Source organism: Ipomoea nil, unplaced genomic scaffold, assembly GCF_001879475.1.
Source record: "Ipomoea nil cultivar Tokyo-kokei standard unplaced genomic scaffold, Asagao_1.1 scaffold2219, whole genome shotgun sequence".
Taxonomy (NCBI): domain Eukaryota; kingdom Viridiplantae; phylum Streptophyta; class Magnoliopsida; order Solanales; family Convolvulaceae; genus Ipomoea; species Ipomoea nil.
In genome coordinates, this window is record NW_017618647.1 from 817,932 (window position 1) to 833,231 (window position 15,300).

Below are 15,300 nucleotides of genomic sequence, written 5' to 3' on the forward strand. Positions count from 1 at the left end.
ACATTCATTCATCCATTCCAATTATTCTTTCATATTTCAAATATAGTCATACTGATAGTTGTGGTGTCCGCTTCCCCTTTTTTCTCGCTATCCTATCATTTCGCGTTATGCACAACATGTTAGCGAAGCTCAAGGAGACGTACGCTTGTGTCCCTTCAACGGAGCGGGGTCGGGGCATCCTCATATCGGGCGACCCGAAATCAAACTCCATTCTCTATTGCAATGGCCGATCCGTCATCATCCGCTACCTTGATCGCCCCCTCGAGGTCGCCGTCTACGCCGAGCATGCTTACCAGACCACCGTCGCCAGGTTCTCCCCCAACGGCGAGTGGATCGCCTCCGCCGACGTCTCCGGCGCCGTCCGGATCTGGGGCACCCGCAACGATTTTGTACTCAAGAAGGAGTTCCGGGTGCTCTCCGGTCGGATCGACGATCTCCAGTGGTCCGCCGATGGGATGCGCATTGTCGCTTCCGGTGATGGCAAGGGCAAGTCCTTAGTTCGCGCCTTCATGTGAGTTGCTTTCCTAAATCCTAATTCTCAGTTTTTACTGTTTTCTGCTTTGGATTAGTTCCTTGTAGAGAAGATTTATCGCTGTTAAACTTTACATTTCGAGCGAGGTTGATTGTGGAGATCATTAATCATATAGCTCTAACACCTCGCGGATTAATTCTTGCATATTTAACAAATAACAATGGCAGGTGGGATTCAGGTTCAAACGTGGGAGAATTTGATGGCCACTCAAAGAGAGTTTTGAGTTGTACATTTAAGCCGACAAGGCCTTTCCGGATTGCAACATGCGGAGAAGACTTTTTGGTGAACTTTTATGAAGGACCCCCTTTTAAGTTCAAGCTATCTCACAGGTTTCTTACCTCTTCTGTTATATCAAATCAAAGCCAATGTTGTCTCTGCTCTTTTAAACATAATCTTATTGTGCCTGAGCTCATTTAATTTTGCAATATATGAGTATGCTTGTGCTGAAAATGTAGATTATTGGCATTGAATCTTACATTCGTTTGCTCTGATATCTATTCACTGATTGCCACCCTGTAATAAGAGAAATAAAAATTAAAACAGAAAGTTGGATGCCTGACTGCAAGGATATCATTTCAGTAGTGGCTTTATGCCTTGTCTATGGTTTCATAGAATGTTACAAAGCAAAACACTTTCAACCCTATATTAGGCTTTAAGTTTAGCATTAATTGGCACAGTTTAGAGTCGATGAAAGAAATTTCTAGTAGATCAGATTGAATTGAATATGTTTCTTCTGGATGCTCATTTTAGAGTAGAATGTTTTAGTATATCTATGGTGATTTCTGTTTCAAGGAAAAAAAGAAAGGGGGTGGGGGTGGACAAGGCATAGAATGAAAAGAACTGCTATTGGGTAGTTTCATGATCAATCTTTTTGTTTAATTGAATATCTTAAAACATAACTAAGGGGATTTCATCTAATTCAACAGACTCTATGACTACTCTATTTTTAGACCAACTACCATTGTTTCTAGCTGATGGAACTCATTGCTTTTTCATGCTATTTGAACTTATTAATTCTGACTTTTTAACCTGCAGGCATCATTCTAATTTTGTAAACTGCTTGCGGTTCTCTCCAGACGGTAGTAAATTAATTAGTGTCAGCTCTGACAAGAAGGGTGTACTCTATGATGCCAAAACAGGGGATAAAATTGGAGAGCTGTCTTCCGAGAATGGCCATCAGGGCAGTATATATGCTGTGAGCTGGAGTCCTGATAGTAAACAGGTAGTTCTGTCTCTCCTCATCCCATCTATTGTATTTTTTTTTTTCATTTCCAATTGTATTTCCCAAATTTTCTTCGTTTTGATGCTGAAGTTTTTCTTCTCTTTGGTAAGAACTTTGACTACTCACCCTTAAGACAATAATAGTTTTTTGAAACTGTACTAATATACTTCCCTACTACTTGGTGAAACTGTATTAAGTGTTTTTAGTCACGATATTTATTTTCCCTGAATGTGTTGTTAATACCAGTTGCAAGTTTGATGACATAAATATTTGGCTTCTTGATGTTTTGGGGCTTATTAGAATTCTTAGTGCATCTTCTATTGGTTCTCAGCCACCTATACTTGTTTATGCTTTGTCAAGTTCAGGTGCTAACTGTGTCAGCTGACAAGTCTGCCAAAATATGGGATATATCTGATGATGGAAATGGAAAAGTGAAGGAAACATTAACTTGTTCTGGTTCAGGCGGAGTTGAAGATATGCTAGTTGGGTGTCTATGGCAGAACGATCATCTTGTAACTGTTTCTCTTGGTGGCACTATTTCCATATTCTCTGCAAGCAATTTAGACAAAGATCCTGTTTCTTTCTCTGGACACATGAAGAATGTTAATTCATTATCAGTACTGAATAGTGAGCCAAGAGTTATATTATCTAGCAGCTATGATGGTTTAATTGTTAAATGGCTTCAAGGCATTGGTTATTGTGGAAAATTAGAGAGGAAGGCAAATTCACAAATCAAATATTTTGCTGCTGTTGGAGGAGAAATTGTTTCATTTGCATTTGACAATAAGGTGAGTAGAGTTCTTTAGCTTGTATTTTACATCTAGATTTATTTACCTGTGTATGAAAGTCTTTGTGAATGTAAAAGTTTTCTGTTATTCAATTTTATTATGCTATTCTTTCTGTATTGTTCAGCTAAATCCTGTAATCAAATTTTTATATTAGGTTGAGTTTCCAGTAATTGTTTCTTAAGAGTGAGGAAAAGGAGTTGCAAATTGTTCCATAATTTATGGTAGTCAGCTTGTGTTATCAAATAGTGGAAATACTGTTAGTTATAAAATAGATGTAGATACTCGAAGCTTTGGCTATAATGAGCTTGTATAAAGAGAGTTTGCATCTTTTGAAACTAAAAAATTTATGTTCCGTAGTTAATACATTATTTTTCTATGTCATTTTAATACATTATTTGACTTCTATGTCCGAAACAGATTTGGAGAGCATCTCTAAGCGGAGATCAATGTACGGGTGAATATAATGTTGACATTGGCAATCAACCAAAAGACTTGAGCCTTGCTCTTCATTCACCTGAACTGGCTTTAGTTGCAATTGAGACAGGAGTTGTCCTCCTTCGAGGGACACATGTGGTTTCAACCATCAACCTTGGATTTCCTGTGACAGCATGTGTAATTTCACCAGATGGAACTGAAGTTATTGTTGGTGCTCAAAATGGTAAACTATATATATATTCTGTTACAGGAGATTCTCTCAATGAAGAGGCTGTCATTGAAAAACATAGGGGAGCTATCACTGTCATTCGTTACTCTCCAGATTTGTCCATGTTTGCCTCAGGCGATGCGAACAGAGAGGCTGTTGTCTGGGATCGTGCTTCTCGTGAGGTACTTAATGTTTAATTTGCTTTGTTTATGGATTTTGGTAGAACCATACATTACATCGTTTTAAAATCCTGAGAAACTTGTTTTGCAGGTTAAGGTTAAGAATATGTTATACCATACTGCCCGAATAAATTGCTTAGCATGGTCCCCTGACAATAGCAAGGTAGCAACTGGATCTCTAGATACCTGTGTCATTGTATATGAAGTGAGCAAGCCAGCCTCTGATAGAACTACGATCAAGGGAGCTCATTTGGGTGGGGTATATGGACTATCTTTCTTGGATGACTACAATATTGTAAGTTCGGGGGAGGATGCTTGTGTCCGCATATGGACTCTAACCCCACAGTGATTGTGATTATGGTTCAAAGTGTTGAAGAATTGTTTGCAAGGTGTTATCGGTTAGGTTGTTGTATGTTTCTTGCAATCAAGTCAGAGCCTGAAGTCTGAATGGTTTCAAGAATTAAGATTATATACACATACCACCTGAGGTGTTATCTGTTTTGAGATGTTGGTGATAGTTTGAAGTTTATGAAAATGGGATTCTCACACTTTTTCCTTGATGCATCCCAACAGGTGGTCTTGCCATCTATGTATCCATGTTCTCATCATGGCTTGAAAATTTACTGCATATTTCCAGCCTTAACTCTCTTCTTAGGATCGAAATTTTCTCCTTTCGATCCCGTGAAGTATAAGGGTTTATGTTTTGATCTTTGATTGTATTTAAAATCACTTTTAACTTAAATCTGGTGTGATCAAATGCATCTCTTGTTCTGTATGTTTACTCTGCATTCTCACTTGTAGCTGTGGCTTCAAGTTTAACATCTGTCTTTTGGACAATCATGATGTATAGAAGTTTTACTGAGTAAAAGTGCCCACTATGCCCGGTTGTAGCTTGGAACCAGGACGGAATAGGCAAATTATTGGTCCGCTGGATCATAACAAAATGTACATTTTTAAATATACTAAATGTACATTATTTGTGTATTGAATGTACATTATATAATATAATGTACACTTAGTACACAAATAATGTACATTCCCTGAATACAATGTATATTTTTAATACATTAAAAGTACATTATTTTTGTATTAAATGTATATTATTTTACAGTATACAAAATATGGTCCACACAATAATGATTGGACGGACTATTATAGGGTCGGTACTCAAGTCCTTGCTTATATCGGGATCATCCTAGAGTAGTTCGGGATAATTGTTATTCCATGAGCTAGGATTTATATTGCATTGTGAACCCTAATTTAAAAATTATGTGTCGTTTTGTATTTGTAATTTAATAATTTTTGTACTTATAAATAAATTGAAGGTGTATAATATGGTAAGAGTTAATACCTCCAAGTTCTCCGAGTATTAGCGATTTACCAATTGTGGTCATTCGAGTTTTAAATGACCTCCAATGGTCCATCATGTTTTAAAAAATAACCACCCGTGGTCCTTTTAGGATGTCTCATGGTCGTTTTAAATTCTCGTTTTTTTAAGAACTAGGACCACGAGTGGTTATTTTTTAAACATGGAGGACCATTGGAGGTCATTTAAAACTCAGATGACCACAGCTGGTAAATCACTAATACTCGGAGGACCATTGGAGGTATTAATTCATATGGTAATTATAGTCACAAAACATGATAATTACATACACATGTACAAAATATGTTAACTGTAGATACATAAGATGTTGGTTAACTTGTTATGTGTAACATGTACATGAAGTTAATAGTTTATGTGATCATATTATTATGTGACTATAATTTCATGTGATGTGCTTCTATTAAGGGTGAGCACGGAGTGGATTGGAACAGATTTGGGGAGAATCTGTAACACCCCACTTTTCTAAACACTAAAACCCAATTACTTAACTTACAAGGTAAGCTAAATAAGAGGTTTGCATATGTTTGCTAGTATATTTCTTATTCACCTTGTCTTTTGTGCACCCCAAGTCTCGGAAACACTTCTAAAGTGTGGAAACACACTTAAAGGGACTCCACCTTAGGTTGTTTTGCTTGACACGTGCTCCTTGATGGGGTGTGGACCTCGGCCCAAGAAGGATAAGTACAAAAAGAGAAGCCCAAGAGGGAGGGGGAATTCCAAGAATGACGAAGAAGCCCAAGAAGAATAAAAAGCGGCCCAAGGGGTGGGGAATCTGAATAAGTGATGAGGCCCGGAAGAGACTAGGGCCGAGTCCAGGAGTCGGCCCAAGTCTAAGGAAGGGGCAAGTACTCGGCCGGATCAACAAAGAGCCATTGCGCGGCATTTATGACGACATTAAAGAGTTCGGTCGAGGAGCCGTTGGGAGGCTCGGTAACGGCAGCCCAACGGCTCTGCGACGTAATTAGCACTTAAGACCCTTTAAATGTACTTAAAAGTCGAAATAAGGGGGCACCTATATAAAGACCCCTCCGAGGGTGTGAAGGAGAGGCGAGTCCATGCCCAGAGAATAGAGAAACACTTTTCCACTTTTATTTATTCCTTTCCATTTTGTTAAAGCTTTGTTTAAAGGTGAATTCACCGACCAAGGTTGTGTTGGACCTCCCTGGGCCCAAAAACCCTAAAACCAACACTGGCGCCGTCCGTGGGGATCGAAACGAAGGGTCGCGTTTGCTCCTGAGCAACAGAGTTCACAAAGGAAGAGAGACCAACGAGCGAGAGAATGTCTGAAGAACGAAGCCGTGCCCTCGATCGCAACCGTGAGCCGGAAGTCGATTTGAGAGATCAGTTGAACCAACGAAATGCGCAAAGTCAGGAAAATGATTCGGCACCCCGAAACTGACCCCCGCCGATGATACCTCTTACCCTGGAGCAGCTTCGGGCAATAGGACGAGCTATTGCTGCCGAGAATCGGGAGAGAGGAGAACCATCGGTTTCGCGACCATCGCCGCGCAACCAGCAACCGCCCCAAAGGTCGGATGGGGATAGACGAGAAGACCGGCGAGCGGAGGACCCGCCGACGCGGTCGGTCCATTCGAGACTAGGCCCGAATGTGACGCGACAATCGGCGAGAGAACGGTTGGGGGAAAGAGAACCCAGCCGCACACCGGCAAATCAACGAGATCGAGAGGTCACTCGAGAGAGAACTCGTACCAAGAAGACTCGAACTCGGGCACGACAGACCGAGCGACCTACTCGCAATGAAGAGCGGCAGGCCGAGTCACAGGTCGGCGAAAGCACCGAGTCCACAGGAAATCACACCCGAAACGTCGAGGAAGTGGCCCACTTGGCCCAAGAGCTACGGAATTTGAAGGAGCGAATGGAAGGTCGAACCAAATCCCCGGGTCGGACATTGCTCACCGCCTTGCCCTTCTCGGCCGAGATTATGGCGTATAAGATACCCGGCGACTTTAAGTTCCAAGAACAGGCCACCTTCGAAGGATCCGGCGACCCACGCGAGCATCTTTTGAGTTACCAAGCCAAAATGCAAGTGCTGGGGGTTCGAGATCCCGTCATGTGCCGCGCTTTCCTGCCAACACTGAAGGGATCGGCGCAAAGATAGCTCGTGGCCTTGCCCCCGGGCTCAATTCGCAGCTTCGAAGAGTTGGCTGACCGCTTCATGAGTCATTATGCGGCTAACATCAATCCGCAAAAGGATTTAACGCATCTCGGGGATATCCATCAAGAGGAGGGCGAATCTCTCAAAACTTACCTGGCTCGGTGGCAAAAGGAAATTCAGTCCATTGAGGAAGTAGAGGATCAGACTGCCCTCACCTTCTTCATCGAATCGCTGCGATCCGGCCAACTGTATCGCGACCTTCAGGACAACCGGCATGCCACCTACGCGGAGGCTATCCACATGGCCAACAAGCGGGCCAATACGGAACAAGCCGTAAAACATAAACAACAACGAGAAGTCGGAGGATCCTCCGGGGGAAAGCGAACCCGGGCAGAGGTACGGGAGAGACGTCCAGACCCGGCCCGGCGACCCGAAGCTCGACGTGTATACGACAAACCCAGCATCCAGCAATATCGGCCGACCTCCCAGCATCCAGTACATGAAGTACAAGCCGTCGCGCCGCCTCCGCTCCCTCCGACTGGAGAGCGCGCAGTGAAAGAGGACCCGGGTAAGTCGTCTAAGTATTGTCGATACCACAAATCCTACACCCACAGCACGGAGGAGTGCTACTATCTGAAGAAAATCATGGAGGGGATTATTCAACAAGGGACACCGCCTCCCAACCAATGGCGAAGGAGATCGGCGACTAGGGAAGATGGCGACCCCTCAGAGGCGGTCGAAGGTAATCGCGGCAAGAGCCGGCAACTGACGAAGAAGAAATCCAGTGGAGGCAGAAGCCGGTTATCAATATGATAGTCGGCGGACCGGAAGGAGGCGACTCTGCCAACACTAGAAAGGCCTGGGCTCGGCAACTGTACGTGGGGACGATTTATGGACGAGAAGGTGGCTCGAAGAAGGCATGTCGAGAGCCTATCATCTTCACAGACAAAGATCTACCCACCGGCGAGACACCACATCGCGACGCCCTAGTCATCGCAATGGATGTAAATGGAGTAGTCGTCCGGCGAATCCTGGTGGACACCGGAAGCAGCGTCAATGTCTTATATCTCGAGACCTTCGTCAAAATTGGATTATCACGGGAACAGCTAGCCTCAGTCAAGACGCCACTGGCCGGTTTCACGGGCGACTCCGTGGAAGCCGAGGGATATATTATTCTGGCCGTTTAGGTGGGTACCTATCCCGATGTACAGAAACTCGACATGAAATTCATCGTGGTCGATTTGGCATGCTCTCACAATGCAATCCTCGGCCGACCTTGTAACACCCCGTGTTACGACCCCTAAAACTAAATTAATTAATTAATTACTCACCCTAAAAAGAGAATTAAAATCCATTAATTAAAAGGGGGTCCACCATAGTCCATGGACCCTTATCCCTAAAACCAACCCCCTTAGTCCCAAAAGGAATGGAAGTGGCAAGCCCATACCATTTAGACCCTAATTAGGACTCTTAGGTATATAAATAGGGACATAAGAGGCACCTAGAACTCACACCACAATAAACTCTCACCACACAAGAATTCCCAAGAATTCCCATAGGAGAAATCAAGAAAGAAGAAATCTTAAAGAAAGACCTTTCATAGCCAAGGAAATTAATTAAGGCTAAAAGGTAACCCATGTCTCAACAAAACCTATTTTCCTTGCTATAATCTCCTTCTTTGGCTCCCCATTCTATACTTGTGTCTTGGTGAAATCTTCTATGTTAATTGTGATATGATCTTGATAATTGTTGTGATGATTTTAGGTGGGATCTTGATGATCTTGATGTTGAAAAGAGGTTCTTGATATTTACGTGGTGATTCTTGATAAATCATGATGTTTCTTGATGATAGAGATAAAATATGATTTGGGTGGGATTAGAGCCCTAGGTTGGATTGGGAATTTGTATCGTGATGTTATTGATTTATATTTGGGTGGGAATTCGCATGTTCGGGTGTTGTTATGTTTAGAAGTCATGTTAGAATGTGTTCAATATGATCCTTGCTTTTGATCCGTTAATTGCCTACGTGGTGTCGTTATTTGCATTTAAAAGTGTCTAAGCATGGTTTCGGGTTCCACAAAAGATCCCGGGACGCGTAATTGATGAAAGAGTCAGTGGGGGGTAGGGGGACCCTCCACCTACCCGCTGCCCGAGAATCACCGCCAGGCAGCGGGCAGCCGGCGGGCAGACGCCTGACCGCCAGCCACCCGCTACCCGGAAGATCATCACCGGCGGGCAGCCGGCGGATGGCCCTCCACCCATCGGCTACCCGCTGGTCTGTTACCCACCCCGGGTCCTCGGCTTCCCCGTTTGATGTTCCCCATTCCCCGTGGTGTCCCAACGGACCCCGTTTGTCGTGTTTGAGTCTAGTTTGATGTTTCGGGTGCCATTCGTAGGATAAAAGAGTCTTAGGAATTGAATGCTAGAGAATCGGTAACCCGTTGGCCTAGGAGAAGAATGCATGAACCCCTTAGGACTACTCTTAGTATGTGAATGATCACACGTAAGTTTATTTATACGTCTCCCCCTTCCCAATGTGCTATTATGTGCTACAATGTGTTATGTGATGCATGATTCCCCAATTTGGTTGCGATCAAATTGGGTGATCCTGAGCTGCGGTTCAGAAGTTGGCTGCGGTCAAATTGGTTACTTATGAGCTGCGGTTCATTTTCCTGGCTGCGGTCAGTGATTCACTTCTTGGGCTACAGCCCACGGGCCTCGTGTGCAGATGGTCCACTGACTGGACGCGCCAGCGGTGTGTAGGGCCACCAGCCTGAGGAAGGCCATAGCCCACCGAATGAGTGATCAGGCGGTGTGTAGGGCTATGGTCGGCTACGATCCACCGAGTGAAGGGCCAGCGGTGTGTAGGGTCGTAGTCTCCGAGGATCTTTGCCCACCGACTGAGTCCCTCAGCGGTGTGTAGGGCTTGATTTGCTACGATCCACCGACTGTGCTCGTCAACGGTGTGTAGGGTCGTAGTCCTCAAAAGAGGATCGCAGTCCACCGACTGAGCGCGTCAGCGGTGTGTAGGGCTGTGATCCGTCGTCGTACTATCGGCGGTCTATACGGTTGGTTGCGATCAACCCCTTCATACTGCGGTATGAGGTAGGGTGCTGCGGGGCTGTGTTAGTACTATATGTACTAACCCTCATGTTCGGGGCATGCGATTGGTCCCGTGGCGCCACCAAAGTGTGCTTGTGTGACTTGAATGATGATTGAATGATGATGTGAATGAATTGAAAGTGAACTGCGACCTTAAATATATGCTCTTTATGATACTATCTCTATATAACTGATTATCCTTGTTTAATGTGTTTAACCCTATCTGTTGAGTCTATCCCTGATTTTAAAGCTAGAGTCCCCTAAGTATATATCTTCCTGCTTCAAAATGGTTTTCGTATATCTATATATATATATATATATATATATATATATATATATATATATATATATATATATCAACCTATATTGTATTTCAACGCGTTGGAGTGGGTTACCAGCATTACTCACTGAACAGATATATTTGGCTTTCAGGCACAGGTGAGTAGACACCGGAGCGCGCTAGAGACCTGGAGCGTAGAGTAGTTAGTTTCCCTTTTGGCCTGCGTGCCATGATTATGTATTGACATTGCTTTAAGATCAATGAATAAAAGAGTTCTTTAAGCTAAGATTCTTTGTGTAACACCCCACTTTTCTTAAACCTTATTAACAATACTTAATTTAAAAAGGGAAACTGATCAAACAAGTAGATAGCATTATAAGCTTACTAGTCAAACTTCAAGAGGTGTCACCGCCACAATCACCACACACGGTGATTGCACAGGCAAGGAAAAGATCTAAACAAAGTCAAGCTTAACTAATTTAAAAAAAAACATGGGGAACAAAACCCCGGTGTCCAACACCATCAAAACATCTAAACAGATCTACAACCAAATCCCAACAAACATAACTGAAAAGAGTTTAGACTACAACTAGCACTCTAAGCTAAGCTAGTCTAACTCGATCGCTCTCAAGAACTAGGCCCACCTGAAAGTGGTTAACAAACAAGCAAGTAGAAAAACAACCCGTTAGCACGAAGCTAAGTATAACGTCACTCAACCCTGTAAAGTACTATAGCATATACTTTTGGAAAAAACATTTGTCTCAAACACTTAGATCAAGTATTCTCAATCACTTTAAACAATAACTCAAATATACTCAACAGTAATTCTATATGCTTGCAACCTAATTATCAATAGATATAGGTTTTTGAAAGAATTCTTAGGCTTACTTAGAGCCACTAATGCACTTTAGTTCATGAAATGCTAAACATGCTCTTTACTATAAAGAATATCTCAAATTCTCTTTGACTATAAACCAAGCAATCAATGTATTAACTAATGCTCATAACTCAATTCTCAGTAAATCTTCTTAGCAAACACTTAGCAAATATTGTTCATGCTCTTAAACTCAACTTATACTTCATAAGCTCATTCACTGTAAATTAGAAATCATGCTCTAATCATATTAAATTCTCACATTCCTGACAAGGCTTCTCAAGAAATCAATATAGATATTTAGGCATGCTATTCGAGCAAAACTTATCAAATAATGATCATGCTTTTCAAACAAATAGCTAAACTCAGATACTTCAAATTTTCTTCACCGTAAATCACACACAGTGCACTTCAATAGCAATTCACAACACAAATTCTAGTGTAATTTAATCATTTCAACTCCAAATTTAACGAAATCACTTTCTACTAGTGCGTCGTAATGGGCTCGAGTGTCCGAGCCTCAAGGGCCCGCGAGTCCCCGTCCGAACGACACATAGCTGAGCCACAGAGGGCCCGTCCACTGCACTGGTTTAGCCTGGCGGAGCTTGTCGTGGGGCTTGAGGAGCCCCGCCACTTGGCTCTGTCAAGCAGTGGCCTTGGGCCACGGTTCTAGCTGAGAACCGTGCCCAAGGGCCGGCTCTCCACGGGGCTTGCCGACGGTCCTTGCCTAGGACCGTTGGCTAGCTCCGTAACTCAGCCTGGTGCACAGACAGTGTGCACCAGAGACTCCCTTCTTCACCTGCAACAATCTTTGAGCAATCCAACACTCCCAAATCCTCAACAACACAATCATAGATCAACAATAGATCACTAATAGCTCAACAACATCAATAATCTTGCATTTCTAAGCATTTGTTTCCTCTTATTGGGAGACAATGGGTTATACCTTTGTTTCCTCTTCCTCTTGTTGGGATTCCTCCTTCTTCCCAAGTCAGCCACTACCACCTTCACCACTTAAACACCTCAAACAAGCCACTGAACAACCCTTAAGAACAAGAATCTCAGAGATGGAAAGCTAGGAAAGGAAGCTAGAAGGAAATGGATGAATGGATGAGATTTAGCCTAGAAACTTATTGTGTTTCTCTTGGTTTTCTTGCAGAGCTCTTGGTGGGGAAGACAAGGATGGAATCAAGAGGCAAATGGCTGCTAACTATTCATTTTATAGTGGCTCAAAACCCTAGGAAGATCAACCATGATTGGTGGAGGGCAAAATGGTAATTTGGTTGACTCTTTAAATGCATCAGACAAAGGAAATGGAGTCTTGTGGTTCACCAAGCAACATGGACGACCAAAGTCTAGATAGGTAGTTTTAAAATAGTTTGGGGTCAAAATACATTTTTCTCAAAATACTTTCTAGATAACCACTTGATGTAGATTCCTCGGATTTCTACCGGTTTCACTCAGATTTACTTTTGGGTCAAAAACTTGGTACGCAATGTACCCGAGAATTTAGGATTTCAGAAATAAAATAAGTCCCGGTGTTGAATTCATTAAAAACATAACTCAAAATAATTAATTCCAACACCGTTTTCATCATAAAAATTTTGGTAGAGTGAAAATGGCTATTTCGAAATTTCTTAAAACTGAATTTATAAAATTAAATTTTGGGTTGTCACACTTTGATTTATTCCTTATCTCTCTAAGCATTGAATAAAAGAAGTCCATTTTGCTCTATCTTCTCACTATTACTCTATGGTTCATACACTCTCGATACATATGTACGGTATACACTCCGCATGCATTGGGTAATTAACCGTATCAGTGCACATTGTTTGGCCTTATAAAATATCATGTAAGTGCACAAGGAAAACTGTCAATAATTTCTTCAAAATGTTACAGTGCACATTTTTTTTGCGTAATAGAGCACATTTTTTTGCGTAATAGAGCACATTTTTCATTCTTACAGTGCACATTGTTCAGGCTTATAGTGCACATTTTTCAGGCTTATAGTGCACATTATTTAGACTTAGAATCCACATTGTTAATGTAACACCCCGGAATTTTTAAACTTTTGAAGCTTATATAATAAAGGTAGAATCTCATTAAATCCCAAAACATAATACAAAGAGTACGGGGTGCTATGCCACACCTGAGCTGGAGAACTCAGGTGCACAGGCTAACTAGCTAATATCCTTAATAACGAGAATGCATAACATGGCACGCAGGCCAAAAAAGGAAACTATCTACTTCTATGCTCCGAGGTTCTAGCGCGCTCCCGTGCCTACTCTTCTGTGCCTGAAAGCCAAATATATCTGTTCAGCGAGAGATGCTGGTAACCCACTCCAACGCGTTGAAATACAATACATATAGATATATACATAGATATACAAAAAGTCAATTCGAAGCATGAAGATATATCCTAAGAGACTCTAACTTTCAAATCAGGGAACCAACTCGACAATTAGGGGTACACACAATCAATAGTCATAATCAAGCATATATAATTCTCAACCTAGAGCACAGCTATAGATAAGCACAACCAATAATCACAATTAGGCATGCATAGTTTACTAGCAAGAGTCCTATGGTCACGTTTCCATAACCGCCATAAAATCAATCCTTCTCATCTCATCACATAGCACACTTTGTTGGCGCCACAGGACCAATCGCATGCCCATACATGAGGGTCAGCGCATATAGCTCTGACACGGCCCCGCAGCACCCTGCCCCGTATCACAACACGGAGGGGTCGATCGCAACCGACCGATGAACCGCAGCTCATCATAGTTTGATCGCAACCAAACAGTGGACCGCAGCCCAAGAGTATGTCATCTGACCGCAGCCAGGAAAATGAACCGCAGCTCATGTAGAACGTTTGATCGCAACCAAACGGTGGACCGCAGCCCTATATAATATTTATATACCTGACCGATCGCAACCGGCCTGGTTAACAGTTAGTATGGTTCTCAACCCATCCAACTGCCCGTATAGCCAATTTGATCGCAACCAAATTGGGGTATCATGCACACATAACACATAACAAGCACATGCAACCCACATCAACACATTGGGAAGGGGGAGAAATCGTATAAAGAAACCTATGCGTGGTCATCCACAACTAAGAATAGTCCTAAGGGGTTCATACTTCTTACACCTAGGCCAACGGGATACCAATTCAACTAGCATGCAATATACAAGACTCTTTCAACCTACGAATGGTATCCGAACATCAAACTAGACATAGGCACGATGGGAGGGGTCCGTTGGGACACCACGGGGGTCAGGGGAACATTAAACGGGGAAGCCAAAATCCCGGGTTGGGGTGATTTCCAGCGGGTAGCCGGTGGGTGAGGGTTCACCCGTCGGCTGGCCGCCGGCGTTAACTATTCCGGGCAGCTGCCCGCCCACCGGCTGGCCGCTGCCGGAACTGCCCATCTTGGCCGCGGGTAGGTGGCGGGTCCCCTACCCCCACCTACCCCCCACTGACTCTTTTTCACCGAAAACGCCCCGGGAACCTTTGTGGAACCCGAAACCATGCTTAGACACTTTCAAACGTAATTGACAACAATACGTAGACAATTAACGGATCACAAACAAGAAACATGCGGCACGTATCCTATCATGCTTTTCTAGACATAATTAACACCCAAACATGTGAATTCCCGCTCAATACACCAAGAATAATACCAAACGAGTTTCACGGTGCAACCTAGGGTTCTAATCCCTTTTAAATCAACAAGAACACAATTCATCTTTTAATATCAAGATTCGGTAGGTATATCGCGTAAACCTCAAGATCATCATACGAATACCAAGAACAACATATAATTATCAAGAACATCAAGAATACCATATAATCCTCAAGAACCTCTTATCATCAAGATCATCAAGATCATCAATGGAGTCATAACACCAATTGCCAATATAACGAATCATCAACACACAATAATATGGGGAATCCTAAGGGGGAATCATAGCTATGAAAATAGGTTTTGTTGAGACATGGGTTACCTCTTAGCCTTAATTAATTCCTTGGCTATGAAGGGTCTTTCTTTAAGCTTTCTTCTTTCTTGATTTCTCCTAAGGGGATTCTTGGAACTTCTTGTGTGGTGAGAGATTATTGTAGTGTAAGATTTAGGTGCCTCCTATGATCCTATATATATATATATATATATAT

At 42.7% G+C, this 15,300-nt stretch overlaps 1 protein-coding gene across 1 annotated transcript; it reads left to right on the forward strand.

The window, feature by feature from the left end:
• Window positions 1-4,178, forward strand: LOC109150235 (actin-interacting protein 1-2-like). The gene is made up of 6 exons (XM_019298145.1): window positions 1-511; window positions 700-861; window positions 1,568-1,754; window positions 2,120-2,542; window positions 2,960-3,367; window positions 3,456-4,178. Exons 1-6 carry the CDS (start codon window positions 108-110, stop codon window positions 3,711-3,713), a joined length of 1,842 nt encoding a protein of 613 aa, XP_019153690.1. The 5' UTR covers window positions 1-107; the 3' UTR covers window positions 3,714-4,178.
• The last annotated feature ends 11,122 nt before the right edge of the window (window positions 4,179-15,300 follow it).